Source organism: Corvus hawaiiensis, chromosome 14, assembly GCF_020740725.1.
Source record: "Corvus hawaiiensis isolate bCorHaw1 chromosome 14, bCorHaw1.pri.cur, whole genome shotgun sequence".
NCBI classification, from domain to species: Eukaryota; Metazoa; Chordata; class Aves; order Passeriformes; family Corvidae; genus Corvus; species Corvus hawaiiensis.
In genome coordinates this window covers 10,564,658-10,592,557 of record NC_063226.1, presented here as the reverse complement: position 1 = coordinate 10,592,557, position 27,900 = coordinate 10,564,658, and the positions used below count along the sequence as shown (strand labels likewise).

General features: G+C 43.2%; 1 protein-coding gene across 3 annotated transcripts; it reads right to left on the bottom strand.

The window, feature by feature from the left end:
- Positions 1 to 8,564: 8,564 nt before the first annotated feature.
- SLC6A14 (solute carrier family 6 member 14) lies at positions 8,565 to 26,727 on the bottom strand. Of its 3 annotated transcripts, XM_048319274.1 has the most exons (15): positions 26,105 to 26,236; positions 25,321 to 25,489; positions 23,452 to 23,583; positions 21,773 to 21,934; positions 20,312 to 20,447; positions 19,435 to 19,567; positions 17,446 to 17,586; positions 16,262 to 16,490; positions 16,052 to 16,177; positions 15,842 to 15,960; positions 14,545 to 14,644; positions 14,037 to 14,146; positions 12,884 to 13,051; positions 12,093 to 12,278; positions 8,565 to 9,050 (listed from the first exon to the last, which is right to left on the bottom strand). In XM_048319274.1, exons 1-14 carry the CDS (start codon positions 26,150 to 26,152, stop codon positions 12,129 to 12,131), a joined length of 1,923 nt encoding a protein of 640 aa, XP_048175231.1. In that variant the 5' UTR covers positions 26,153 to 26,236; the 3' UTR covers positions 8,565 to 9,050; positions 12,093 to 12,128. The 3 variants fall into 3 exon arrangements, with proteins under 3 accessions (XP_048175231.1, XP_048175233.1, XP_048175230.1); XM_048319276.1 differs by lacking the exons at positions 8,565 to 9,050; positions 26,105 to 26,236 and adding an exon at positions 26,653 to 26,727 and having other exon boundaries at positions 10,888 to 12,278; XM_048319273.1 differs by lacking the exon at positions 8,565 to 9,050 and having other exon boundaries at positions 10,888 to 12,278; positions 26,105 to 26,235.
- Positions 26,728 to 27,900: the final 1,173 nt, after the last annotated feature.

The window sequence follows — 27,900 nt, the reverse complement described above, 5'->3', positions numbered from 1 at the left end:
CACAAAGGCAGTTACTTGTTCCTGAATTTTACTTGTTTGTCTGGCACCATGAATGCTTAATGATGAGCTGTTTTACTGGTGTGCAGGAAAGCTATAGACACCTCTGTGTTAGGAATTCCAGCTTTCCCTTGAGCACTGTGGATCTCCCTTCGGCCCAGAGCAACTTGGATCCTTTTCTGAACAGCAGAGAGATGCAGAATGCGCTTGGACCAAGGTAGATTTGTGTGCAGCCTGATGACCTTAGTTCTCCTTAGGGATGTTTTGTGCCTATCCCAGTGCATGCACATCCCCTCTGCCCAGGTTACAACACATCCCCAGGATGTCACTCCCCATACCAAGCCATCACTTGATACCCATCCGTGACTCATTACCAAAGTGCAGCCAGTATTTCATAGGCATTAAGATCACGGGTAGGGAGTTTATTGAATAGGAGTAACAACTTGTTCAGCGATACAGGATTAGCAAAACTGAGTCTAAAGCACCATCTCCTCTGCCTTCCACATCCTTCTGCTGGGAGAAGAGCAGGACCCCAACTCATGAGCAAGCCCTGGACAGTACAGTAAACACTGACAAGCTCTACAGACATTGCCCAGGCTTCCTCTGACCTCACTGCAAGGGGAGAGCACTGATCTGAAGGGTTTTGAGTCACAAAGGATCAGACTAGCTCAGACAGAGCAGAGGATGGTCTGCAGCTGTGGTGGTGCAGACTTGTGACATTTCTGGTTTCTGTGTGAGAGTGGTATGTGGCTGCAACACTTGTTGCACGCTGGTGTCAACACTGAAGATTTAAACTAAACAGAAAACCTCACAGGACTCCAACCTGGTTCTGCATCGTCTTCACACCCCTTCTGCCACCTCAAACTCTGCTATTTCAGCTGCCTCCACAGCAAGGACTAGCAGCCAGTCCCTAAACATGCTTAAAAACCTTTGCAGAACTGGAACTGAGAGACCACAATATAAACTCAATTGTTGTTTGTAAAACTCCATTGCTCTGGCTTTTGGCTGACTTCATACTGTTATTCCCAGTGCCTTAATTCTGATTATTGTCAGAATTATTGCAGCAATAAGAAACTTGGATTCAGGTTCTCTTCACTTGTCTTTCTTCTGCTGCTTTCAACAGCCATAGGAATGAATGTGTTTATTCCTCCAGGAGCCCCAGGTTCCCACACATCTCTTTACACCTCCTTGTTCGTTTTCATAATAATACATAACTAACCTTTTTACTCAGATACAGAAAAGAATTCATATGAGTATTCAAACAAAAAAAGTATTACTCTGCAAGGCTGTTTTCAGTGTCCTCAAAAACAAATGGCTTACCATCAGACTCTGGTTTGCATGCCATGAAAACTTCTTACATGAGCGCTGTGATGGCGAAGATAATCTTATCTTAAAATTCTTTGCCTTCCTCCATCTAATTAAATACGAAGCAGAGCTCTGTCTTGGTTCCTAGACAAGATAAACAGCAATCGTGGATGGGCTTGTGGCTCATGAAATTCTAAGTGAGTCAGGAAATGTTTTTCCATGCAACTGGATGTTCTCCAGCAGCAGTTTAACACAACCAGAGAAACTAATTGCTTTGAAATGTCTCATTCACCTGCAGACTCTCAGCCCAAGGGCTGTCCCTCCTCTCCAGGGTCCCCAGGGAGCGGCACTCTCTGGGCTTCAGTTCTCTCCAGATGAGTCATCTCCTCCCCATATCAGGGAATAATCTACCCTAAGGAAACTCAAATGCAAGTCCCAAGAACTAAAAATGCCTTAACTGTTCTTCACCATGGCCAAGTCGAATCAAAGGAATAGTTACATCATCTTACAACTAAACCAAAATTTGAGGATTTGTAAAGGGTTCTTTACACAAGCTCCAGCATGAGGCTTTAATCAACTCTGGACATTTGGATTCATATTTTTTATAATCTTGAGTGTTGTCAATGAAACAAAACAATGAAGGAGTCCTTACCCTTTTTGTGTGTTAAACTTCAGCTTTGCTTTAAAAAAAAAAAAAAATCCTCTGTCCAGTTACTGAGAGATCCTGCATTTTCTGCCAGTGTTGTCCCTATTCCTCCTAATTTTATAATACCACTACCATTTGAAAAATCTTGCCTAGAAACCATAAATAAGATACTAAACCATAATATTTAAATAAATAAACAAACAAAACCAAGCCCAAACTCCACTGTCTCTGGTAAATCTTGCCTAATTCACACCATATGAGCCTTTTGATATCAGTCTCTTAAGAGGGAAAGGTAAGACAAGAGGACCCGTAAGCCACACTTGCTTTGTTTCCTTCCATCTGTTCTGTGTTTTTAGATAAGATTCAATAGAATATTTGTTGGACACAGGAATGCAGTGAAGAATTGTCTTAACAGGAGACAAATTCAGCAGAGCTTGTGAGTTGCAGCTAGAGTCACTAATCTCTGCAAGCAAACACTGTAAAGGAACCTGGGATGGGTCTGAAGTGTCCTGGGTACAGAGTGCAGGGTTTATAACAGCTCATGTCAGAAGGACAAAGCTCATGGCAGCAAAAGAAAAATTAGTCATTACTCTGGCAAAGCCCCAGTCTGACCTTTCCCAGGGTTTGGGATGATCATATGTCCTGGGATGACTTTGTGATGTGTATCCCATGTTGCTGCCCTGTGCCCAGAAATTGACTTTGTGCCTTTCTATGCCTTTAAACTGAGCCTGAGAGGGGGAAGGAAAAACTGAGCAAAACATTTTCAAAGCAGTTTGCAGCTTGTTCAAGGTCACACAGAGATAGCTGCAGCAGGGGAGGGAGGAAGCACCCGGCTTTCTGTTTCCCGAGTCAGTTTTTTGGCCAGTGGTTTAGCTTCTTTTTCTCCGGAGAGAAACTGAGAGTTGAATTTTTTTCCTTTCCCTGGAATTCCAGATTTTCCCCTTTTCCACTGGACTGCTTCCATATCAGAACACAACAGGAGGACTTTCCACTGGGCACAGAGGGCCTGGCCCTGGGCCAAGCCCCAGCTCCAAGGAGACCAGAGGGAGAACTCCAACACTTTCCCAGGTTTTTTCTCCACAGGGAAAGATTTTGTTATTTAGCATTATTTTCCTTTTCCCGTGTGTTTGTTAAATAAATAGTTTTTATCTCTTTCACTTCCCTTTGAGGAAAATTTATATTCCCCGAACCTGGTGGGGGAGGGGTGGTAACCTGCCTTCTCTCAGAGGATATATTTCTAAATTTGGCCAAACCAGTACATCATACAAACGTGCTGGTCCAGCACAGGGCAACTTGACATGTACAGCATCTGCCTATGGATGTGCTGAAACATGGGGTAGCCCCAAGCGCAACTTCATCATGAGGGAGCAGCTAAATGTGACCAGCAAAGATCACAGGACCCATGGAAAATCATCCAAAATATTTGGGGTATTGTGATGCAATCACAGCTTTTATTACTAGGGAAAATAATGCACTAATGAGCTTTGTACCAGGTCACTGATTTCTGGAATGATGCACAATTGGACTGTGGAGCAAAAATGTGTGAAACCGTGAAGAAAACAAAACCATCAGAATCTTAACAGTTTACATTTTGACTCAGAGTTTGGAGAACTGTTTAAACATTTTCCGCACCTGTTTCCCCAGCTGATCCAGAGAAACACGTTGACAAGGACAGACTTGCTGTTCCCTTGTCACTTAATGATTTTCTTTCCTAAGAAAAATGGCATTGTCTTCAAAAACAGATGCATTTAGGAATTTTTCAGTCCATTAGTCAATAGTTGAGGGGAAAAAACCTTCTAATTTAAAAGGATTGAACCATTCTGTGTGGAAATTTCTTTTCCCTGCACTTGTATTAATACAAGGATGACTTAAATTTTTTTCTGCTCCTGCAGAGAAGTCATATACTGTCAGTGAGGCAAATAAATTGGCTGATATCACGAGGACCCCCTCCATTGTGGGGTTAAATTTCTCTTTCAGTGACTGGCTCAACAGGTATGTAATCAATACAGGAGCAAATGTATCTGAGGTAACACAGTGGGAGGCACTGCTGTGGGCGTAATTTGCACCAGCAATGAACAACACAGCAACCATAACAAACATTCGAACTGTTTCTTGACAATCCTCCTAAAGAGACCATAAAATGCTCCTGGGTGAAACACAACCTACATGTAGGTTTGCGTCCAGCAACTTTTATGTGTCCAAAGTGACAACGGGGAAACAGATCTCCTAAGAGATGTATGGCCACCCAAGTGAGCATGGAGGGCAGGAGAGTGAAAGTCTCTCACACAAGTCTCTGCATAGTGGCCTGGGGACTTTGGTGAAGGAGTGTTGTCTTGTTGCCTTGTTAAACCATTGGCTGTGTCTGCCTGCATGCTCAGGGATGACTTCACTCTTGCTGGTTACTCCTTTGCTCCTTGCTCGTGCAGCACCTGGTACAAGGGAATCCCAGGCAGCTCCTGCTGCTCCCATGTAGTCTGGCAAAGCAAAAATGAGGAGGAGGGAAATGAGAGACTCATCTTGAGGAGATGAATAATGACTACAGGGGGCCAGGAGCTGCTTAAAAATAAATTACATCCTCCATAAACAGGACTTCACTTCTTCAACAGTAACTCAAAACTGTCCTGCATTTTTTGGACTATGCACGTCATGGAAACACATACACAACCCATGGCAAAGAGCTGTCTTACTGAAGGAGGGATTTACTCAAGAATAGAGTTGATTATGAGATGTATGATATATGATATATGATCATTGATATATGAGATGTTTCCAGTGTGCTACCCACATTAGATTGGCACGTCTCATTTGCTTAACCTTCAAAAAAACATCTCTCACTGGTACAAATACCATCCTTGGGGAACTGGGGGTTCCACAAACAAAGACAATTTGGAGAAGTAGCTAAAGTGGGGGTGGTGTCACCAAGCTCACACAGAGGTCAGTGAGAAGACTGCCTAGGAAAACTGGAAGACCCCTTTATGTTGTATAAACAGGACAAAGTCTTCGGGTCTAAGGATGAGGATTTGTAACTTGCATTTGATGAACTCAGGGCGATGCCAAGCTGCCAAATGGATGCTGCCATGGAAAAAGCAGATACAATTCTAAGATGTACAAGAAAAATCATTCCAATAGAGAGAAAACAGTTTCAGTATTCTCATATAAAACATCTGGAATAGCCTGCAGTGCTCTGCTTGTTTAAGAGAGTTACTCAAGAAGAAAAGGAATAAAGGAAGAAATTAGAGAAATGTGTCTTTTTCTCTTGATGGAGAGGCATCATGGTAGATGTCTCTCTGAGAAACTCAGTGCCAGAGAAGAAGGGCAGTCAGGCTGAATCACAGCACTGGTACCTGAACAAAGGGAATAAGCTGCTCCTGATGGACACCAAGGGCTGCACCTTTTCTGGTGGAGTTCCTTGTACCTTCCAGCACTGGGGCAGGAGCTGTCTTCACCCTCCCATTAGCTGAGGAAGCACAGGCAGTAAAGCCAATAGCCAGGCCACAAAGCTCTCCAGGCTCCTACAACGCTGGTTTAACTTCGGGCCACAACTGCACAGTCATTAGTGTTTACAAAACAAGTTTCCAGAGAAGCAAAATTACACATAGAGGAAATAACAAGCAGCAATGTAATCAGATGTGAGAAGATCATTTCATTACCTGAACCAGGCCTCATTATTCACCATTTCCCTGGCAAGAGCTGATAAATACAGGCTAATGAATCTTTGTGCTTGGACAAGCATCTGCCACATGCAGAACAGGACCGGGGGATCCAACTGTCAGCTGAAAGCCCAAGAGATAAAATATGAACTCATCCATTGCAGCACTGCAGTGAGAGGAGGGAGAGATTTTAACCATGCCTGGCTTGGTCTTACAGTCACCTTGGCTGTGGGAATGCTGTGGCTATTATCTGGCTCAGAGGAACAAACTCTGAACATCCCAAGAATAATAGAGGGTCTGTATACATTGGTGATATGTGCAAAGACCAGAGCCAGATCTTTGGGAAAAGCCTTTCAGGACCAATAGTATCAGTCCTGACAGTCCCTTCCCTGCCCCAACTGTTAAATATCATCCTCAGCCTGGTCATGATACAAGGTAACTACAGAGATAGAGGCAACAGCATCAACACACAAAGGTAGGACCTTTGTCCACTTCTGTGGCGCTGTCATTTCTTTAACAGAGTTCCCTGTTGCCTACTGTAGCTATTCCTCCTAAAAATCAGGGAAACAGGAAATACACCATTCACTGTAGATAATTATTAAAAAAACCCACCCCAAAAAATCCCAAAACACAAACAAAAACAGTGCTAAAGAAAATATCAGATAAGGAGAGCAAACCTCCTTAACATAAACGAGTTCTCAGAGTTGTGAAGACAATCTCTGCTTTTCCTATACTTTCTGCATGTGTCACCAGCAACGTGGATCCCAAATTTTATATGAAGAACCAGAACATTTGGCAAGGCTCCTCTGGAAGGAGCTTAGACACTAACACCCAACATAAGATGAAAACCTATTCAGAGAGGAACACACATGTCCTGACATTACAGGGAAATACTGCCCTCATCTGTCTTCCAGTGACAGGTTTTATTTTCCTGTCCAGTATGCCTAAGCCATTCATCACTTCCAGGATGAAAAGGTGACTCTGTTGTTGCAACCAGCTCCAAAGTCCGTGCCTGGACTCAAGCCATTAAGCCACGCTGCTGTTGTTAACTGGAATCAGTATGACCATGTTGCTGCAACAGAGTTTAAATGTAGAAATTTCTTGATTCTCTACACTGGAGACAGTGTCTAGACCCAAAAGAAGAAAATAGTTTGTATATTCTTTGTAAAATTAAAACCAAACAAAGAAAAAAATTCCTAATGCCAGGAGAACAGGAATACTGAGAGTCAGCAGAGGGATTCAGCAAGAGCAGAGCAACCCGTGCTCCTGCAGCCATTTGCACACTCATGCACCAGGCAGGGATTTGGGGCGCTGGATGTCTGCAGTCCAGACTGTTACAGAAAGCACAGAGAACAGGCTGGTTTGCCTCTTTCAGCCACATTGGCAAAAATCCATCATACACACACATACAGGGGAGGCATGGTTGAAGCACCATCAGTGGCCCTCAGGAAGGTGAAATGAAGGAGCAAATGAACATATGTACATTCATATTTCATAAAAGTATAAGCTTTAAAGCTGGAAAAATACATCTAGTAGACAAAGTATAGCACTAGCCAGTTCTGTAAGGGTTTGGGGTGCAGAAGGAGCCTCTATTAAACCTCCCTCAGTGAGACAATGCCATTGGCCAGCCCACATTCTCAGAAAGTGCTGTGACTGGTGAAAGTGCAGATCCCAGCATATATCTGGTAGCATTTCAGAGCTTCAGAATAGCACAGCTTTTAAAGCAGGTGGAGGTGCTTCTCCACCAATGCCTGTGCCTTTTCGTTCTTTTATTGAAGTTAGCCCTGCTGAAACTCCAAGACAGGGGCTGGAAAGTCCAACTCTCCTAGTTCCCAGTTTACTGACATCTCTTCTTGCTTGTGCCCTTTCCCCCTTAACTCCCATTCCTTTTGATTTTATTTTGTAAATCCCAGATTTAATCAAAGTCTGCATCTCCAAAATTGAGTGTACAGTTTCACAACATCTTAATGGCTGGAGCACCATCCCAGATCATCCCAGCACAAGCAGACAGCTTGATGACAACAAACAGACTCTCTGGCAACTCAGGGCAGGGGTCTACTAGCAACCACAGAGTCTGGATTTCAGGTCTCCCACAGCAGCATGGTCAGCTCTCACCTAAACAAAGCCTGGAGTTGGCTACAGGCATAGCACAGCCACAAGCTTTGTCCAGCCTGGAAGGCAGGTGATGAAAACAAGGCTGGATGTTTTCTGCCCCATAGCTCCACACTGACATCCAGGCTCTTGTATCCCCACCTGAGGAAGACAAGCTAGCCAAAGCTTGCCAGAAACCTTTTGAGCTATACAAAAATGCTCATGGGAACATTTTTAATAGTTTTGTTGAAAAAGCAAGCCAAAATTAATTTTGTATCTAATTGCTACCTAGTTTCCTAGATGAAAATTTTCAAAATAGTCCTTCCAAACTGATTTTCATGGAAACATCCCAAATGATCCTTTCCAAGATCAAGAAGCAGTGCACTCAGGGCTGCCCAACCTCAGACCCTCCAGCTGAACCCAGGATCCCTCCAGTGACTCACCCTCACACTAGTTTTTCCCAGGTCACCATCTCCAGAGTCTGGTTAATGTCTCAGCAAAGTCGCTCATTACAGCCTTTTTGCCTGACACCTTAATTTGATCTCATAGCCCTGTAGCTCTATCTGAGCAGATGGAATATGGCAGATTCCTCTCATTATTTTAGTATTTGTCAAACAACCACCATTAATTCACAGTAATCTACGTATTTCTAGATTTTCCCTGAAGCATTCTCCTTTCTCTGATCAACAGCTGCATCTTGCACCACTCTGTTATTCCTTCCCACATTGCCGTCTGTCTTCCCAGTTTGTCCTGGGCACATAACGTGTGTTTTCTTCTTTGGGCTCTTACCTGGAGTTTCCTGTTCTGCTTTTGAAGTACTTGAACAATACTCAGCAAAGTAAAACTAAGGACCAAAATTCCTGGTGGTCATTTTTTCGAGTTTAATCATTCTGGCCACATAACAGCTGGGGAAATTCTATATGTCTTCATGCTGGTAGTATTTTACTAACATATGTGTGGCTACAAGCTGCCTTGCAGGCATCCAGTTTAGGTGGTAGTGGTGAACATGAGCTCTCTGCTTTCTTGAAAACTCCACAATTCATCTTTTAAAGGGAATTGTCTTTCTTTACCTTACTTTTATTTACACTGGTAGAGAACAATTATCCCTCCTGCAGAAGGAAGCTGGCATCATTGGCGCTTGCTGCTGGTTTCACCCAGTGGAACTCAGGCTGCCATAGCAAAGCCAGTCATGGGTTTCCATGCTTTTTAAAATTATAGTAAGAAAGTCTGCACAGAAGTTCTGCTTTACTGATTGCTTGAAGGAAAATAATGCAAGTCTGGAATTCAGGAGATTGTGCAATACAGGGAGATGTCCAGATGAAACTGTATCCAAACTCTACTGAATGTGAATCTGTTTGTGTCTGGCAGAGGACACACGAGAGAAAATTCAGTGCATTTCTCTTGGCAACAATCCTCATTTTCTTGTAAACGAGTTAAAGTTTGCAAATATGAATCTTATAGCTTGAAGTTTACTGTCCAGGACAGTTATATGAGATTAAACCACAGGTCCAGGGCAGGCCAGTATCCTGTCCCTGACACCAACCTGGATTAGACACCAGGGAAGAGCATAAGACCCATAGAAGCATTACAGAACCATTTGCATAACATTCTCAAAGGCTCCTGAAGCAGGAGTAAGTAGTATCTTGTTGAAAGCTGGTCTTTTTAATTAGTTTTTTCTGAATGGTTTTGAAGCCATGCAACCAAAACCTTTTGAGAAGTAGCTCTACAGTTGGACTGAGCATTGGGCAAAATATTCTTCCTGTGACTTCAAAGCTAACACCTAGTTAAGTTCCCATCATTTATCTGGTTCTAAAATTGCTAGAAATAGTGAATAGCCATCCCTTGGTCCCTTTCATCATGACTTATTATTTCTAAGGATTGTCTCTGCTCTTCAGCATTGATTTTTGCTATGCAAAAGTCTGGCTCCTTTTATTTGTTTGTTGAGCAGAGCATATTCTAACACTCAGGCCATCTTTTGGTGCTTTGTCTGCTGCACATCACATTCAAGATGCACACATACACTTCACCTCCACACTGACTCCATGCTTCTCTGAGATGCAGTTTTACTCTTTCATAATGGGCTGAGTTGTCACGCACTGATAAATTAGTTCAAGAAATTTATCTCAAGCCTTCTTGAGATTGTTTCATTGAGGAAGAAAAAACCTTTTATAGTAGCTGTGACTGCTATCAGTCAGCCTAACTTCGACCAAGCAGAGTCAGCCCAGGTAAAGCTGCCATTTCCCACTCCATTTGTCATTCGGGGGGGCTTTGGTAGGGCAGCATTATGAAAACAACTCCTAGAAGCCCATAAGACAAGTCCAGAGCAGAAGCAGCATCAAGTGAGCCCTGTGTACAGGGCATTACATGGCTGATATGAGCCTTCAGCATCTCCTTTGCAAAAAGTTTCCTAAATTCTTTCTGAAGCTGGTTTGTCCTATCTCCTTCCCTACCATCTCAGTACTCTCACTCCTTACTTCACTAACTTCCCCCTCCTTCCCCAAGTCTGTCCCTTCCCAGGTGTGAACTGCTGTCAGCTCCAGTGGATGGAGCACCACAGCTTTGCAATTCAGCCTCCCTCCTGCTCCCAGCCTCTCCAGGCTACTGACAGCACTCTTTTCTGGCTAAAGCATGATTCTAGAGCAGCTGGAGTGCAGGAAAAGGGTCCTCTTTACCAGCTTCTAGTACAGGCTCAAATCCCACAGTCCTTTTTATAAATTCCCATTTAATTACTTTCTGTACTTTCTGAGCCCACTCCAAAACAGCACTCTAGCACTTTATAAGACAAGACTTCCTGGAGGTTGAATCTTTCCCATTCAAGCTCTCAAAGGCTTAGGATCATAGAAACATTTTTGGTCACCAACTCCACACACAACATTAAACGTTTCCAGGTCCAAACCCATTGAAAACAGAAAATCACATTTTATTTGCCAGTTCCAAAATCATTAAAAACAGGAAAAAAAAAAAAAAAAAAAAAAAAAAAAAAAAATCACATTTTGTTTGCCACAAAGTGTTGATTTGTCACCAAAAAAACCCCAAAACAAAACAGTATAAAACATAGACCAAGGTACGCAGCTTGGGCACGAAAGCCAGTATCCACGCTCCTTCATGTCCAGAAAAAGTGACAAAGCCCTGAGAAGGTGTGACAACTGAACACCCTGCTACATTGTTCCCAAGGAACCATTATCACAGTGAGAGACATTCCTCTGCACACCAAATGTATTCATTCTCTCCATAGTCCTTTTTCCCCCTGTTTATCAGGATTCATTTGTATTACAAGTGAAGTCAGGTTCTTTTCACCCAGCCCCCTCCTATGGAGGTGCTCACGTCTGTGTTCCCAACTGCATTACAAACTTCGTAACTTTTCATTAATCTCATGATTTCAGCAAATTTTGGAATAACAGCACTACAACGTTGTTGTAACCTTCACTTTAAGTAAACTTCTGCTTCTTTTGGCCCTACCATAACACTGTTTGAATCTTTAAAAAAAAAGCACTTTGGGTCTCCTTTGGAAGGAGAAACCCAAATCTGAGTGAAAAAAGCAGAAAACAACCTGATAGGTAAAGCATTGATGAGAGTAGGAGAGCAGAAAAACCCGAATTCAATGGTTACGCTTTCATTCTGCAGAGCCTAATGACAGAATATGGAAACATGAGGTTTTTTGAATTAAAGACGGATGAGCACTGAGCAGAGGGCATGACAGAGAAGATAGCTCTTTAGGGATCCCAAGGGGAATAATGAGAAATAGAAAGGAGACTGCTTTTCACCATGTTTAAGCCTCATTTCCTGTGATGGCAATTTTTTGCCACTCAATATTTATGTTTATTTAGACAACACACACACACAGAGCATACTCAACATCAAATCCTGAGCAGCCTCACAGCACACTGAGCAAGGCTTAGACAGAGAAGAATTATTCATGTTCCCTGAGCTGCAGTGCCAGGCAGCAGCACACTCATTGCTTCCTGCTGACTGCACGCCACTGGGGTGGCAGAGCACAGCAGAAGGCAGCAACTGCACCTCAGGGCACACACACACACAGAGCACCTTTGGCCTCCAGCCGGGGAGCACCAGAATGTGTCTTTACTCTCCTCCACACCAGTAACTGCAGTCCAGCTGGATACCAGTTGGATGGGGTTAAGCATACCCAGTCCAGCAGCCTGGGGATCCTGCAATGTATTATCCTGCCCTCTCAACCTAGATATCTGGTGAGATCTCAGTGCCTAATGGACATGTTCCTCCCCAAAGACTAAAGCACTAAAAATAAATAATATGACTTGCTTTCAGTTGGGGGCTGGATTTTAAAGGGCAGGAGGGTTGATTTGCCTTTTTTTTTTTTTTTTTTTTTTTTTTTTTTTTTTTTTTTTTTGCCTTGTCCCTTTCCAATGTTAAAAGACAAAACCTACATAATATGCTAAAAAACTGTCATCCAAAGAGCCATCTCATTGTTGCTTGTATACAACAGCAGACACGGTGGGAATCTCGTGCTCCTTTTTCTTCTTGGGATCTACAATGTGGCTGTATCGTTCCCCTCGGTGACATTCCAGGTAGGGGCCCCAGTTTGCTGCAGGCCGGCAGCAGCTGACAATGCGCTGGAAAGCAAAACCAAAACATATTTAATGTCTTACTTTAATCCAAGCTACTTTTAAAATTCAGTAAAATTATAGCTCTAGATATGCACTGCAGCTCAACAAATGGCAAATCACCAAAGTTGTTTAAAATCATTCCAGATATATTTGGGGTCAGTGGGTTCTGGACATGGAAGTCAAAGAACAGGAAAAGCTGTGACCAACACAACTGTTTGGGGAAGCTCACCAAGAGCAGAATATCTCAGATCTGTCACTTGCTTGTTTCTGTGAGCAATGTGAGGCAAAACTCCAGAAAATTATATCGGGATAGAAAGCAATAGAAATTCTTCAGAGAATTTAAAGGAGCTGGAACAGCCACAGAACTGATGAAAAAATCACTCTTGAATGGTGTGTGTGCACTCCCAGAGGATTAGACTTTTTCTTCTTATCATAACATGGTAGGGTAGATGCACCTTTGATGCAACTACCAAAGATAATGTTTTGGTCTAAAAATCCAGTTGAAAAACATGTCAAAATAGTAAATGTGTTGGAGAAGAAAGCACAAGTGGTCCTGATAATACCAAAGAAATTAATATTTGAGGCTATGACAGTGGGTTTTTTGCCCTTACCTGAACAAGATTTCCTTCAGCTTTAACTATTTTTACAATAGCAACAATGGGAATCCAGATGACGCAGAAGATGATCATGCACCAGCCAACAGCAGTTCCCCAGGTTGGGTATAACACTGAGCCGTAACTGGGACGTGAAAATGTGACCAAAGACCAGACCAAAATAGTCTGGAAAAAATGGCAAAAACAATAAGAGAGAAAAGCAGGTTTCCAGCAACATTAAATTTGCACTGTTTCCAAGCTGGTTTAATAAAAAGAAGGGCTGTCTACAAGTTCTGACCAGTTCCATCTTGCTTTCTGACTGTGAGAACAGTCGTGCAGATTTGGTGTTCAGTCACCACCGAACAGCAAGACTGAAGGGCAGGACTGAAAAATGACACTGAGATGCACCTTAACACTAAGTATAAGCATAAGATTTTAAGAGAACCCAGAGATCAAGTTATGTTGGATAATACATATGTTGCTGGCTGGGCCCAGTACCTTTCTCTATATGTTTTATGTGTTCCTGTGTTCCACTACTTACAGGAATACAGGAACAAATCTAAGATTAGAAATTGGCAAATATTGCTTTGAAAATCTGATAGTTTTAGCAGCATTTTCTAAACTATAGTCTGGACAGATTACAGGTAATGTGCTGGCCAGAGTGACTTGCCACTGTTCCTGGACTGGGGATGTTAATAAATTCTGTCACAGTAACATAATCCAACCATCTACACTCACAATTAGTAAGTACAGGAGTAAGAAAAACCAGACATGCAACAGGACATTAAAAGGGCTCAGACAGGAGAACAGCAGAACATCTGATCCAAAAATGGGATTTCCCTCAAAAGGTTTTCAAACCAATCTCTGTCTAAAATTAAGATAATCCAACTGCCAAGACAGAGGATCTAGTTGCTCCGTGTTAGTCCTTGGGAGTGTAGACCCAGCTCACTAGTAACTGATCTCAAGCTCCAGCCTGTCCTGGAGAGGATCAAAGGAGGAGGGAATGTATCAGAAAGCAGAGACAGCCCATAGTTCACTTCACTGGCACAGCTATGCCCCATTTTTATACACAGAGCCTGGGCAGTCAACCCTGAATCTTCACGCGGAAACCTCTTCAATATTAAATTACTGAGTTCTGTCACACTGACACAATCCAGTCATGTGCACTCACCATTAACAGCACAGGAGTGATGAAAAACCAGCACATTCTCCACCACAGCCAGAATAAACAGCTCTTCTTTCCAATCATCATTTCAATGTCTTCAATGAACCTGTTTCCTCCTGTTGGAAGACAATTATGCGGCTCACTGTAAAGCAGGTGCCTCCCTTGCACGTGGGCATACTCAAAAGTGATCAAAGAAAGGCAATGATCAAGGAAAGTTTCTCCAGTTCAGCATTAATTATTAAAGCTTTTATTATTATATTATTATTCAGACAATTAAGTTATAAATTCTTTATTGCACTAATTAGTATTTAATATCCCTGGCACTGCTCAAGGCCAGGCTGGGTGGGGTTTTGAGAAACCTGGTCTAGTGGAAGGTGTCCCTGCCCCTGGCAGGGGGTTGGAATGGGATGATCTTTAAAGTCCCTTCCACCCAAAACCATGCTGTAACTCTGTGATATACACTGTTCCTGGGATTGCTTAGTTTATTTATGTATTTTCAATGGAAATAATTTACCATAAATGTAGATGATGCCTATTATCTCCAGGACAGCTGCAATAAGGATTCCCCATCCAGCACAGAAATGATCTATTAGGTTAACCCAGTAAATTCCTGCCTGCAGAACAAACATTAAAGGTTAAAATTTGAGTAGTAACATACTTACGCAAAAATATAAGATGCGTTTGTTCAAGACAATTTAACTAATCACAACTCTGAGTTTTTAAGTTCACAGTTCTCCAGGTCAAGTAAAGATTTGTGAATATTATTTTCTTTAAATCCCTCTATGTAAAGTTGAAAAGCACATCTAGCAAAATACTATAGATGCTAAAACCAAGATCTATGTATATGCAGAGCATATATAAACAGCTGAGAGCAAGATTTAAATTTGGAGCTTACAGGAATAAAGTTGGTGCTGAAGTCCTTACACTGAGCTACAGCAGTAGCTATACCAGTTATCAGTTCTGGGATGCTTCTATCCTCCTACATGCACAACTTCTCCATGGGGTTAAGCTCAGCTTTAAACACAAGCATGCAATAGCAGGATCACAGAGCAAGAAACAATCTCTGAGCCATTTCACACTCTTGTGTACTAAGTCCCTTGCAAGCTTCCCCCCCATCCTGTTTCATGACTTACGTACTTTGCTTGACCATACAACTGACTACTCACCACAATTACCTCCTTCACATTCGCAGTCTAATTACACACATAAATCTGCATTTCTAGATGGAGTAATTGCAGTAAACCTTTATAGCCTTAAAAGCAATTGCCTCAAGAAATTTTACACAGTATACTTAAAATTCCTTTTCCGTATGACTATTTTTATATATATACACACAGGAGAAGTAACCATGCAATCTACAGATGCTCATGAGCTAATGTTTCTATTTGTTTTTATTACATGAGTAGGCCATTTCTCAATTCCTGTCCTGTTTGGTAGCGAGTTCTGAACAAAAAGATCCCATCAGCATTTATTAGCAGTACCCACTGTGCCGCGGACATGTTGTATGCATGTACTTGTGATTACACAAATAAATTCCTGAACTGAGGAATGATAAATCAGTCTGATAGTTCACAGGCTTTGTACAGGCCTTCTATTTAAAAGCATGTCTCAGTTCAATAATCACAGAAAATCTTAGGTTCTTCAAGCTTCCCCCTGGGAATTTTTTACTCGCGTGTCCAGGCACACTGTCAAAATTCAAGAGTCTCTAAGACTGATCCACACAGACAGGAACAGTTGGAAAGGGTATTTTGATTTGAGTTCATCACTTGCAGCATAACTAAACTCACTACCAAAAAATCTTAATTTCTTACCTGAGTAACACAGATAAGCCCGAGAAAAAAGAGCAGTGTACACAGACCCAGGGTTACAGGGATTCTTAATTTTTTCATCACTTTGGGATATATATCTTGAATGGTGGTTGTAAGTGTTTCTGCAAAGGAAGAAGTAGGGAGTTTGAGCAGCACAATTAAGAAAGGCAATAGTCATTTGAAAAGCCATGAGTCACTTAAAACCCCACTGACCTATGGTGGCAAACTGGGAGTCAAGGCCCAGGAGCAGAAGCATGAAGAAAAATAAGAAGGACCACAGAGGAGAAACTGGTAACTTGGAGAGAGCCTCTGGGTAGGCTACAAAGGCCAGATCAAACCCTGAAATGCAGTGAAAAGAATGATGTTATTGTCATGCCTTGGTCAATGCAAGTCCCAATACCAACAGCGTGACCATCAGCCTACCTGAATCCACGACCTCTGAGACAGGTCTCTCAGACACAAATGCCATATGTCCCAGGATGGAGAATATTGCAAACCCAGCAAATATGCTGGTGACACAGTTGGTTACACAAACTAGAATGGCATCTGAGTAGCAGTTGTTGTGGAACTTGTTGTATGAAGACAAAGCAACAAGCCCGCCCCATGCCACAGACAGGGAGTAAAATATCTGGGTAGCTGCATCTTTCCAAACCTACCAAAAATAAGAACATGAGAATTACTGTATTACTTGCAGTACTTATCATAAACATTTAAGTCTTCCCTCCACTGAAGCCCAAGGGTATTTTTTTTTTCATTCAGCCTGAATATCTAATTTATTTCATATAAATTTTAGGGAAGATAGAATATAGCATGCTGGTGACCTTGCAGTCTCAATCACAAATAATATCTCCATGATCTCCAAAGGTCACATCCCAAGCATGTTGCCAAATACTTAAATCTTACTGGGCTAGCCCTGAAGAAGAGATTCAATTTGTTCACATAGGTGGGTTGTTGAGATATGAATCTTGGCACAGAGACAACAAATAAGGACAACCAGGGCTGGCTGCAGGAGTGAGAATTTCCACGTACCCTCCCACTTGTGTGACCCAGACAAACCACTTCTGCCTCTGATGCAGCCCCTCAATTAGTGCTAAGCACTCACGTAAGTACCACAAATAAATATCACAACTAACTCTTGCTTTTGATAAAACTGAAATAATATTGGCATAAGCCAGAACAAAATAAGTCCCAGCTTTCTTTGCACAAGGTACCCTTCCTGGTCCACCTAATTACCCAAGCTAATTTCCCAGGCAAGGCACAGCCTGAATTTCAAACTCAGGGATCCCTTCAGCCTTCTGATAAAGTACCTTAAAATTATCAGCAAGAACTTTCTCAGCAGGTCTTGCTAAGATGAAATTCCAGCATGACCCCCAAGAACTGTTTAGAGGCAATAGCACAGTTGTCATCACTGGTATGGCAGGGAGGGGGAAGAAGGTGACTATCTTTCAGTTTGAGAGTAGCTGGAATAGGGGCTTGGACTTTTTACACAACCAGCTGCTGATGCAAAATACAGGGCAGGACATGAAGCACCTGACTGAATAAAAAAGAAGCAAGCCCACAGAACCACAGAAGTGTGTCACACTTCTTGGGCTGATGCTACTTCTCACCTCTGCCTCCATCAGCTTCGTGATGTTGGACTGTCTCCCAATGTAGTATTCAATGCCATCCAAAGCACCTTCCAGGGTGGCACCTCGCACCAGCAAGATGAGCAGGATGACATATGGGAAGAGTGCAGTAAAGTAGACAACCTGCAGAAAGATGGGCAGGGACACACATTAGGCGTGAGGGGATCCATAGACCTCCATGCAGGAAGACTGGACAGGCTTTAGGCTAAGATCTGCCAGTACAAAAGAAAAACAGGCAGCCAGGGAAGTGAACACATGCCAACCACCAAACCATCTGGCTTAGCCAGTTCTGGAGCTGCATTCCAGCAGAAGCAAAAAGCCCAAGCCACACATCCACATTTCAGATAGCACTTGACCAGTTTCAGAAATGCATTTTTCTAACATGATTTACTGCTGTAGCGAGGCCTGCACTCAGCTGCTCCAGATGTCTCTTCCTCTCTTCCTAGCTAGTGCTTCTAGCAACTGCAAACTGAAAGCCAGGAAAAACTAGGTAACCAGGGTGGAATTATTTCCTGATGAGCTCCCTGCTACTCCCCCCCCCACCCTGCCCCAGCAAAAAAAGGCCAAAACAAAACCAAAAAAAATTTTTAAGTCACTGTTCTAGAAGCTTTCTTTACTGGGAACAAGTACTTTTAGGTTCTCTCAACACCACAGACCTAGTCTGTTGTTTGATCTAGCGCAGTAGGACTGAAGCCAGCGGTAGAGTTATTGTCGCACTGGCTATGTTCAGCAATACTCTGGTTTCTTGAGTCTTAGCTTCAGTGTTACGCAGACAGGTAATTGACCCAGTACTGCTGGTTCCACCAAGCCAGAGCACTGCACCATCATGTGATGAGTCTGACATTTCTGAAGATCTCCTTCATGCTTGGATGCCTAGAATAGACAATTCTCACTGCTTTTCATCTGTCTTGTTCCTGCCCAGCTAGATTCTTCCAAGCCTTACCTTATTCTCCAAAGAGGATTGCCTTTGTGTGAGAAATGAAGTGACAACAGGAAGAGCCAACTGCTGGGAACCCAAAGAACATGAGATTAAGAGGAGCCATACAGCCAAATAACTGAGGCTGGGAAAGCACAGATGCTCCACCCCAAAGCACTGAAACAAGGGCAGAAAGCTCCAAATAGAAAGCAAAACAGGAGGAGACGTCACACTGAGCAGAGGAAGGCAGGCAGCAAGGAACCACAGAAAGGCACAATGACAGAAGGAAAGGTGGGGGAAAAAATCTGTGCAGAAAAGGTGAAAGAACAAAGGCAACTGAGGCTGAAGAACTAAATGATGGTGATGCAACATGAAGGCGAGAAAAGAGTATGAGGAGGAAGGAATAAAACCAAGAAAAGGGTCTCAGGTGAGGAAGGATGAAAGTCAGCCTGCCTGAAGTCAGCCTAGCCCAAGAAAAACTCCAGAAAACCATGCTGCAGCATGTGGAAATGGAAGCTCAGCAGAGACAGATTCTGAAAACAAGTATCTAAGTACCTTGTCCCTAAAAATCGTTTCAACTCTTGGGAACAAACAACATTTCACAATCTGGCAGGAACCTGCACACACACATCTGTTCACAGGACCTGACCTGTATTGTGCAAACATCTCAACCAGACTGGAAGTGCAAAATAATCTCACTAGGTGTTTCCAGGGCGTGTGCCCATGTGTGCCATCACATGCACAGTTCCATCACACAGCCCAGGTTAACTGCCAAAACTCAGCTGGAATCACCAGCACGACAGCAAGATCCCAAAATACAGGCAGCCTGGTGGAGTTGAGGCCTAGGTGTTACATAATGACTGTAATCAGCACCTTACTCTTATTTTATGTAACAGTTATGAAGCTGAGGAGCAGAAGTGAAGCCAAATGCTGAGCCCAGCAGAGGCGGGTGTGTTAGGACTGCATCCTACCTTGTGCTAAACTTCTCTGCGTCCAACTAACGTTGGAAGGGCAGAATCAGGCCAAAAATCATCTCCTTGCTCTTCCTAACATACCTTTCCCGAAGATTTTATTCCTTTAAACAGTGCAGCTCCAACAATCATCCAGGACAAGAGGAGGCAGAGAGCCAGGTACCACACAATCCTGCCGGTCTCGTCCAGCCCACTCGAGCGCTGAAGAGCCACTTTGCTGAAAGCACACAATGCTCCCATGAGGAGAGGTGACAGCAGCATACACACACCTCCTCTTCAGCTACTTCTCAGGAAAAAGGGAGCTGGTGTGTGGTGCTATTACAAGACTCTGCAGCCTCTTCCAAGAGTATGCAGTTGGAATTGCATGATTGGCATTGAAAAGCTGTATATTTAACTGTATTTTTCCCCTCTTTTTGAAGCCTACCAGCTCTCATCTCTCCATACATCTCCCATAAGGCCCACCTCAGATATTATGTGTTAATCATGAAATTCTGACAGCAAGAGAAGAGCCCATAAGAATCAGTTTCCAGGAACCCAGGGAGCATGAGGCAAATTGAGACCATGAGGCTATAAAGAAACAGCAATTTCACAACAGGCCCAGATTCAGAATAAGGTGAATATATTTTATACAGTAACTCCTGAGAAAAATAAAAGTATATGCTATAGGTAAAGATGCTAAGTAGTGCCTACCAGGACTCCAGAGAAGAGGACTTCTTTAAATTGGAGTATTTTTCAGTTGGTAAAAGGTTGACTCACTTGCTTCTCTTTCTATATATAATAATCTTTTATAAAGGCCAAACTTATCAATTAAAGTTTAAGTCCCCTCTCTAGTGATTTGCATGCCCATGTCCCTTGACTACATTTTTTCTGGACTGCAAGATAAGACAAAAATAAAAGGTACATCCAAAACCACAATACATAAAAAGGTATTTTTAGTAATTCCTTTAAAGTATTTACTTACTTCCAATATTGCTCACTGGGAAATTGCACCGGTTTGTAGCTTATCGTGCCATTTATACACGTGAGATTGTTGCTTGTGATGAACGAGTAGTTTGCATGAATGATTTCCCCATGCAAGGTTATGTTGCAGTCGCTTACTAAAATAAAGAAAAAGGAATCAATAACACTGGGATGACTATTATTAAAAAAAAAACCAAAAACCAAAAAACCACAGACTATTACAGCAAATGTTTCCTAAGCAATTACAGCTTCAGTTTGCCTGCTAACAATATTTAGAAACAAACCTGAAATGTCACTTGCAGCTGTGACTTCACTACTTGACTGTAAATCAAAACACCAAGAATCTGGTGTGCTCACCACGTTTTACTTATCCTCAAGGATACTTGTAAAAATCAGAACCAAGCACAGTTAAAATTGTAGCCTTGGTTACTTTATGAAAACCTTTGTCCCACACCAAGGTGACACATGGATCATCTAGTATCTGGTATTCATCTTATTGTGGCAAAGGGGTTATTAGAGTGCTTTAAATATTTTCCTTTGAGCAGGGTTGGAGGAATGGAAACTGGGGTTGGGAATTTTTTGCCAGAACATACAATAAAGAACACCTTATCAGCATACATATCAGCATTTACTGCAAAATCTTGTTGAAGCCTATTTCAGGACAGCTTCTTCAGTCCAGTTTTGTATTCCTCCAGCACTTACAAATTATGGACTGAAATATTTTTTGTTTTGCCAATAAGTAATCATCAACTTTTTGTTACATAAAGCATCTTAGAAGAGATTTTCAGATATATAGTTGAGATACATTTACATTAATACTGTAAACAATGTAATCCGTTCTGATCTTGTCCTTGTTATTTTAATAATCACCGGTTACCTGGCAAGACATTTCCAGCTGCTAACTGGCAATTACCTCACCAACCTCACCTTTTGCCTTAAACTGGTCTGATATGGAAACCGGTGAGATAACAAGCGTTGGCCTTACATCTGCCACCAAACACAACAATAATGTGGAGGTATGTTATAAAGTTAATGAAGTGTGAAACCAGTGCTCAGTGGTGCTCAGGATTACCATAGCCACAGGGAAGGCAAGGGGTAATGAAAAAACCTCGATAAAAACTGCAGTAGCTTGTCTCATGGGAGGAAGGTATTTTTTTGCCACGAAGCCTGATGAAATGGGAATGCAGTATTTCCAGGGACTGTATGTACTAGAAAAAAACTGAGGTTTTAAAGGAGAAAAAAAGGATCCAATAAGGTGATTTCAGCCCAGTTCTCTGTAGATTTCCCAAGCACCCAGAACTGGCAGGGAAGTGGATAAGCATCACTCCTGTGTGTTCAGATGCAAAACTGAAGGAAGGACTTTTGACGACACAGGTAGCTGTCTTGCTCCTAAACCTTCACCCAGAAAACAGTACAATTACCAAAACCAGTTATATTAAACTCTATCTGGTAAATATGGTACCTATTCGTGTCTTGCTGCAGAATTCATCTGCCCAGGAAAAGCAGTCTGACCACGGCAGCACTTTTTGAAATGAGGCAAATAAGTAGTAGAGTGCATAAGCAATGATAACGTTGTAGTAGATAGTCACAAATGTTGAGATGATGACCATTGTGATGCCCACTCCTAGGAAAGAGAAAACCACAATGTCTTAACCATCCCAAACTCAAAAAAACCCCACCCAACAACAACAAAAACCCCAGCAAAACAAATAGCCTTCACTTGACTTTTAAAAGGCTACTTGGGAAGAAGTTGAAGTTGGTTTTTGTTTGGTTTTAAAATATTTTTAACAGCAAACAAACAGTGAAATCTTAAACCCATTAAATGATGGATGTGATCCAAACTGACCCTCTCAAACATGGTTTTGAAACAGAATTTGAATCAGGCCCATAGAAAAATTGGACTATTTGCAAAGTCTAAAGGAGAAATTCAGTATTTTGTTCTCTCCCAGTTCAGAGGGAAACTTAGTAAAATAAAACAAACTGTACTAGGACTGCCCAAGCCATTTTAAAGATTCCACTGTAATTAATGCTTTTAACTACAGTAAATCTGTGCCAGTATTACTGTTCTCCCCCTTGTTAAAATGAGTTTTGTTCTGTGAGTTTGGGAAAGCCTGACAAACTGTACCAATCATTTTAGAAATGATATTTAAGTTTCTGTCTTCAGAGACAAATAAAAGATATGCTGTGCTTAAAGACTTTTGCTTTAAAAATAAACACACTGCTTTCATGAAAGGTTTTTGTGCTGCGGAACAGAGACTGGCAAAAAGAGTAAATGTTGGGGCAACCAGTTTCTGTAGGTGACAAGCAAAATTCTTGTTACATCAGAAAGAAACTTCCTTGTTCCTACATTAACTCCTCTGGTAGATTAAGACAAACAAAACCATTGCATAGTCCTTTACACCCATGGCACAGCACCAGGATGTACAGGAGTGAGTAAAGCACATGGTTAGTTGTTTCCAAACAAATCTCCCTATGAAATGCAAACCCTCACAGAGACAAACGACCACTACAGAGTGCAACGATTTCTCTTATCTCAAGAGGCACCTCACTTTACAAAGCCAGAGTCTAGGCTATTTTATCACACCAGCAGATGACTCCCAAGACAGCTGCTGGATGATTGTGCACAGTATTGCACTGAACACCCAGACCCGTGTGTCTATGCCAGCACTGGCAGCCAAATACAGAATTAGTCCATCCAACACAGAACTGCCTTGCAAGCTACACTGGATGTGAAGCAAAGGAACAGTGATAAAGTCAACTTCTAGAATTTATTTTCTATCTGTTGCACACAGAACACCAGTTGTTTTACTGAGGTTTTCCCCTCACACAGCAAAACAGGGTTATTTCCTTCTTCCTGGACAGCTAGAGTGAGGGTGATGTGCTGCTTAATACTGGGAGAATCATTGATAAAACCTTTCATAACCAAGAACCTTTCTGGGGAAATCTTTAATCAACATCTGTTTATTAACTGAATAATGAGGAAGTATGTACCTGGGAGCATAACAGTGACCCTGTAAAATTGGGAACAGTTGCTACATGGTTATCAGTGTCTCAGAATTAGTAACTTCATGAAGAAATTATTAATTCACAACAGTTTATTACTGGAATAAAAAAGATCTAAGGAAACATAACAAAACCAACCTTGAAACAATGGTAGTATTCTCCAGATGGAAACTGGCCCTAGACTGGCAAACTGCCCAAGGGAACATTCCATGAAAAATAAGGGTAAGCCAGCTAATGCCAACATCAGGGTGTAGGGGATTAGAAAAGCACCTGAGAGAAGGAGGCAAAAAATGGGGGAAAAAACACAATCACACACACAGAGAAAACAATGCATCTTTCAGCATTCACCACAGTTTTATCACATTTTATACCCCCCCCCTTTCCCCCTGATCAAATACCCCACTGTAGGGGCTTTTTTTTCAAAATAGAGAGATTTGTTTCTAAGTCCTGTTTTCTGTAAGACTAAATAGTACCTGTAAGGAAGAGAAACAGACTGTCAGAACTGCTGATTTAAAAAGAATGGCTTCTCTTATAGAAAGTAAATTATTTTTACAAATTCTATTGAAGATGTGCTCTAATACAAGCAGGAACACTGCTCAGCTGTAGGTACCACCAGCCTTGTCCACTTTCTATTAAATCTTCCAGCTTTTAATTTAAAGAGGAACAGAACCATTCCTTTGTGTACTTAGCTGTGTTTTGCAACAGCCGTGTTAAGCAGCTAGTGGACATCAAAGCATGAAGATTATTTTCTATGGCTGGCCAAGTCCTGTGTCAAACAACATCTGAGGATGGCTCTTGTTCAAGTCCATTTAAAAGTGCGTGTTAACCTGATATCAATGAGTGCCCTGTTATGTGAAAGGGACTAACACTTCTTTGTGTGTGCACAGAAGACAGGGAAAGCAAGAGCACGTTTCATAAACACAACCCAATATCCCTGCAGGAATCTGTTCTCATCGTGTTCAGTGAATTTCAAGCAATCAAGGACCCAGTTCTGCAAGGAACTGCAAATACCTGATGTAATTTCAGGAAGCAAATTGTCCCAGAGAATTAACTGGATTACTCCTGTGTTTCGAAACAAGGATGTAACAATTGTCTTTATCAATCATGGGCAAGGGGCAGCACAAATGTGCTTTAAATGCAAAGTTTCTGCTGCAGCAGATAAGAAAAAAGATCTAGTCCAAGGGCCGACGCCACAACTTATTTTGTTTTCACAATTTTCTTCAACAAAACTGTAAGTAATGCAAACCAGTCAAGCTCGCGCCAATAAAACTTCTGTACTGAGAATGCCTCCTTATGTTCCATGTGCAGCTGTGTGGGCTGTGCTGCATTTACAGTCCCGAATTTGACTTCAAAGACTGCTAGGCAGAGAAAATAGGTACATATAAGTATGTTCTCTGCAGTTACTATTTACACTCTCTTTAATTACCGGTGGTAACCTGGCAAGTAGATAAAGTTCTGTAATACAAGCCAGGGAAGCCAGTGCCTCCACTTGGCTTTGCCACTAGTTCATTGTGTGAGCAGGTAGAGGCTCTCTCCCTCACACTTCCCAAGTATCCGATCTGGGTAATTATTAAGCTGGGATAATTATGCCAGCTTAGATTGTTTGCATGGAAAAACAGAAGTGCAGAGGGGATTCAACTGTTCTCTATAAACATATCCTGACATATAAACTTACCAGGAGGTAAGCACTGGGGAGGGAGAATAGCTATTTAGACAAGTAGAGGATATAGGCACATGGACAAAAAGGTGCATGTTGGTTGTGAGTAAATAAGAAGAGTTCTGGAATTCTCAGGTACAAATTTGCAATTAAAACTAAATACAATTTCCCCTCTCAGTTGGTATGTAAAAAGCACATAGATGCCTCTTACTCCCCTTTCCCATGAATGGGCTCTCATCCAGCTTTGACAGAACATGCCCAACCTCACAGCTGGCCCTTGGAGCTTGTCTTCCTCTCTCCTCAGGATAGCAAGGTGTGCCCACCCAACCCTGCCATTCAAGCACAGGTACCTCCTCCATTCTGGTAGGTGAGGTAGGGAAAGCGCCAGACGTTGCCCAGGCCCACAGCATAGCCCACCATGGACAGCAGGTAATCGCCTTTGTTTGACCAGTTGCCACGCTCTGAGTTCTCATCGCTGTCACTGGAGTGGGCATCTTTTTCATTTGTCAAATTGAAGTCCTTGGAAGAGAAGAAGGAAGGCTTGTGATCACCCACCAGGCAAGCAAGGCAGTCTTATCCTCATTTCTCTGTCCAGAGACGCACCTTGACATGGCTGGGCAGCTGGACAGGCTGGGCATAACCAGCTGGGCTGCCAGTCCAGCTGATCCCTGGCAGGACAGCACAGATTTGTGAGAGAGGGTCCCACCAGCAAGCCCAAACACCTCCACAGACAGTTTTGCCCTACTCCTGCCTTAGTCCTTTGTGCTGTCAGCTCCCGGGGGCAGCTCCAGGATACTCCCCTATTCTGCCCCTGCACATGCCCAGATGCCCCCATACTTGTTCAGATGTTTACATCAGCACATACTTGTATGCCCACTTTAAAAAGCACCTGTCCTAGTGTCTTTCACACATGCCCAGGTGCTCATCCCATTTTACCTGTCTGGATCTCACCTGCCCAGACAACTTCATATCTGCCCACAGCTGCCGACGTACCTGCACCCTGCTTGCCCGAGTTCCTTCCTCTACGCCCACCTCGGCACCTCCACAACCCACCTGCTTAGGTGCATCCACACTTGCCTATATTCTCGCACACCTGCCCGGGTGCCTCTGGCCAGCCTCCCCCCGCCGCCTCACCTTCTTCTTCCCGCAGGACAGAAAGCCGGGCAGGCTGAGCATTCCCATCTCTGCCGCCGCAGCCGCTCTGCTCTGCCCGCGCCGGACGCCGCCCGGTCCTTTATCGGACCGGCTGCCGCCCGCCCCTCGCCGCCCTGCCGGGAACCGCGGCCCCTGGGCTGCCCCACGGCTCGGATGCGGCCGCCTCCCGCCCCCGGCGCAGCCCCTCGCAGCCCGCCCCACGCCAGCCCCAAAGCTGCTTCCCTACCGCACCCCGCCCGCTGACCCTCCTCCGGCCCCGCGCCCACTTCCTCGGGAACACCTACCTGCCTAGCCCTGCCCGGCCACCTGCCCACTTCCCCTCCTAAACACCCCCTGCCCTCCACACGCCTTCGCTACTCGCCTTATCCCGACCCACTTCCCCTGCCACGAACCCGCCTGGGCTCGCTCCCCCAGTCCGGGCTCTTCAGCCCTCGTTGCAGCCCTGCCTGGCCGCCTCTCTGTCACTCGCCTTCCCTTCTAGCATGTCGCCCCACTCCTACCCCTCTCCCTCCTCTTCCAGTACCTACCCACACACTCTCCTCCTTGTCTTCTATCTCCAGGCTGACAGCTCCCCATCAAACACTGACCCTCACCTGAGCAGCTGACCCCACTACTCCCTGTGCCTCCCCACAGAGCCACTGCCTGTCTGCCTCACCTATGTACACCGGCCAGAGACCCTGCTCCACCCCTACCTGCTCCACTCTCATTCTTTCTTAACCTGCTCCATGCTGGAGTCCAGGCTCAAGAGACGCAGGAAAGCAAAGGGCACAAGGGGGTTAAACACCATGGAAATTTCAGCTTCTGAACACATCTTTCAGGTACAGGCACAGAAATGGCAGGTCATAAAAGCAAAGTCATCTCCAGAGGAGGAATTTGAGCAGAAGGACTTAAGGATTTTTCTAAAGCACTCCCCTGCTTCAACCACCAACGTGGCTGTGACATCCCACCCTTTAGGGGAAGGGATGTCACAGTGACCTTCCGCAGGCATTCCGTAAGGTCACACAGGAGGATACCGGTCAAAGCACACTCCGTGTACAGACATAAGGAGACACAAACTGACTGGTCGCTTAATTGCTCTCCCCCCTTTATAAATGGTCTTTTTCATGGCTCTTTCCACACCTTGACAAGTACCCTTTCTATCCTCAATTAGTGGGACTTTTCATTTAGCAAAGTGCTACCCAGCATGTCTCAAACTAGCCACAACTAAGAGGTACTCTGGGAGTGAGAATTGTGTGGGACAGCATGTGAAATGTGGAAAGGTAAAATCAGATTGTATTTTATCACCCCATGCAGCAGGTTCTCTAGGAGACTTCTATTTTAGAGACCTGAAAGATGCCAGAATACTCTTATCTTTGGAGCAAAAAGCAAGTACAGGTGCAGTGTTCTGACAGGACACAGGCTTTGGGAGAAAATAATAAATAAAAATGAAAGAAGACACTCCTTTACAGGCTGCCTGCAAATTCAGCATTAAAGTGGCCACGCTACGACACCAAACACTTTCAGGCTGGTTCTTTATAGAACAATACAAAACTCAGACCAAGGACACACTGAGAAATTAGTCCTTATTCTTCCATCTGTCTGAACTATACATAAACTAAAGGAGCCTTTTTGACAATCCTGATCTGAGTTAAGAATTTGAAATAAAATGAGAGAATTTGATTTTACTTTCAGTTCTGGGTAACTTCAATATGTGCGGGTCACTATCTGCCCAGGGGGAAACAGAAACTTTACAATAAACAATTTTGGGCCTAACAAAAGCTCTAAGTTCTCTTCCA

Coding starts and splice junctions, on each gene's coding strand:
- SLC6A14 (XM_048319274.1), bottom strand. CDS start 26,152: ATGGGAATGCTCAGCCTGCCCGGCTTTCTGTCCTGCGGGAAGAAGAAG. Junction 16,178..16,261: donor CTCAGAGGTCGTGGATTCAG/GTAGGCTGATGG, acceptor ACTGCATTTCAG/GGTTTGATCTGGCCTTTGTA. Junction 14,147..14,544: donor AGGCATCATCTACATTTATG/GTAAATTATTTC, acceptor GTCTTCCAACAG/GAGGAAACAGGTTCATTGAA.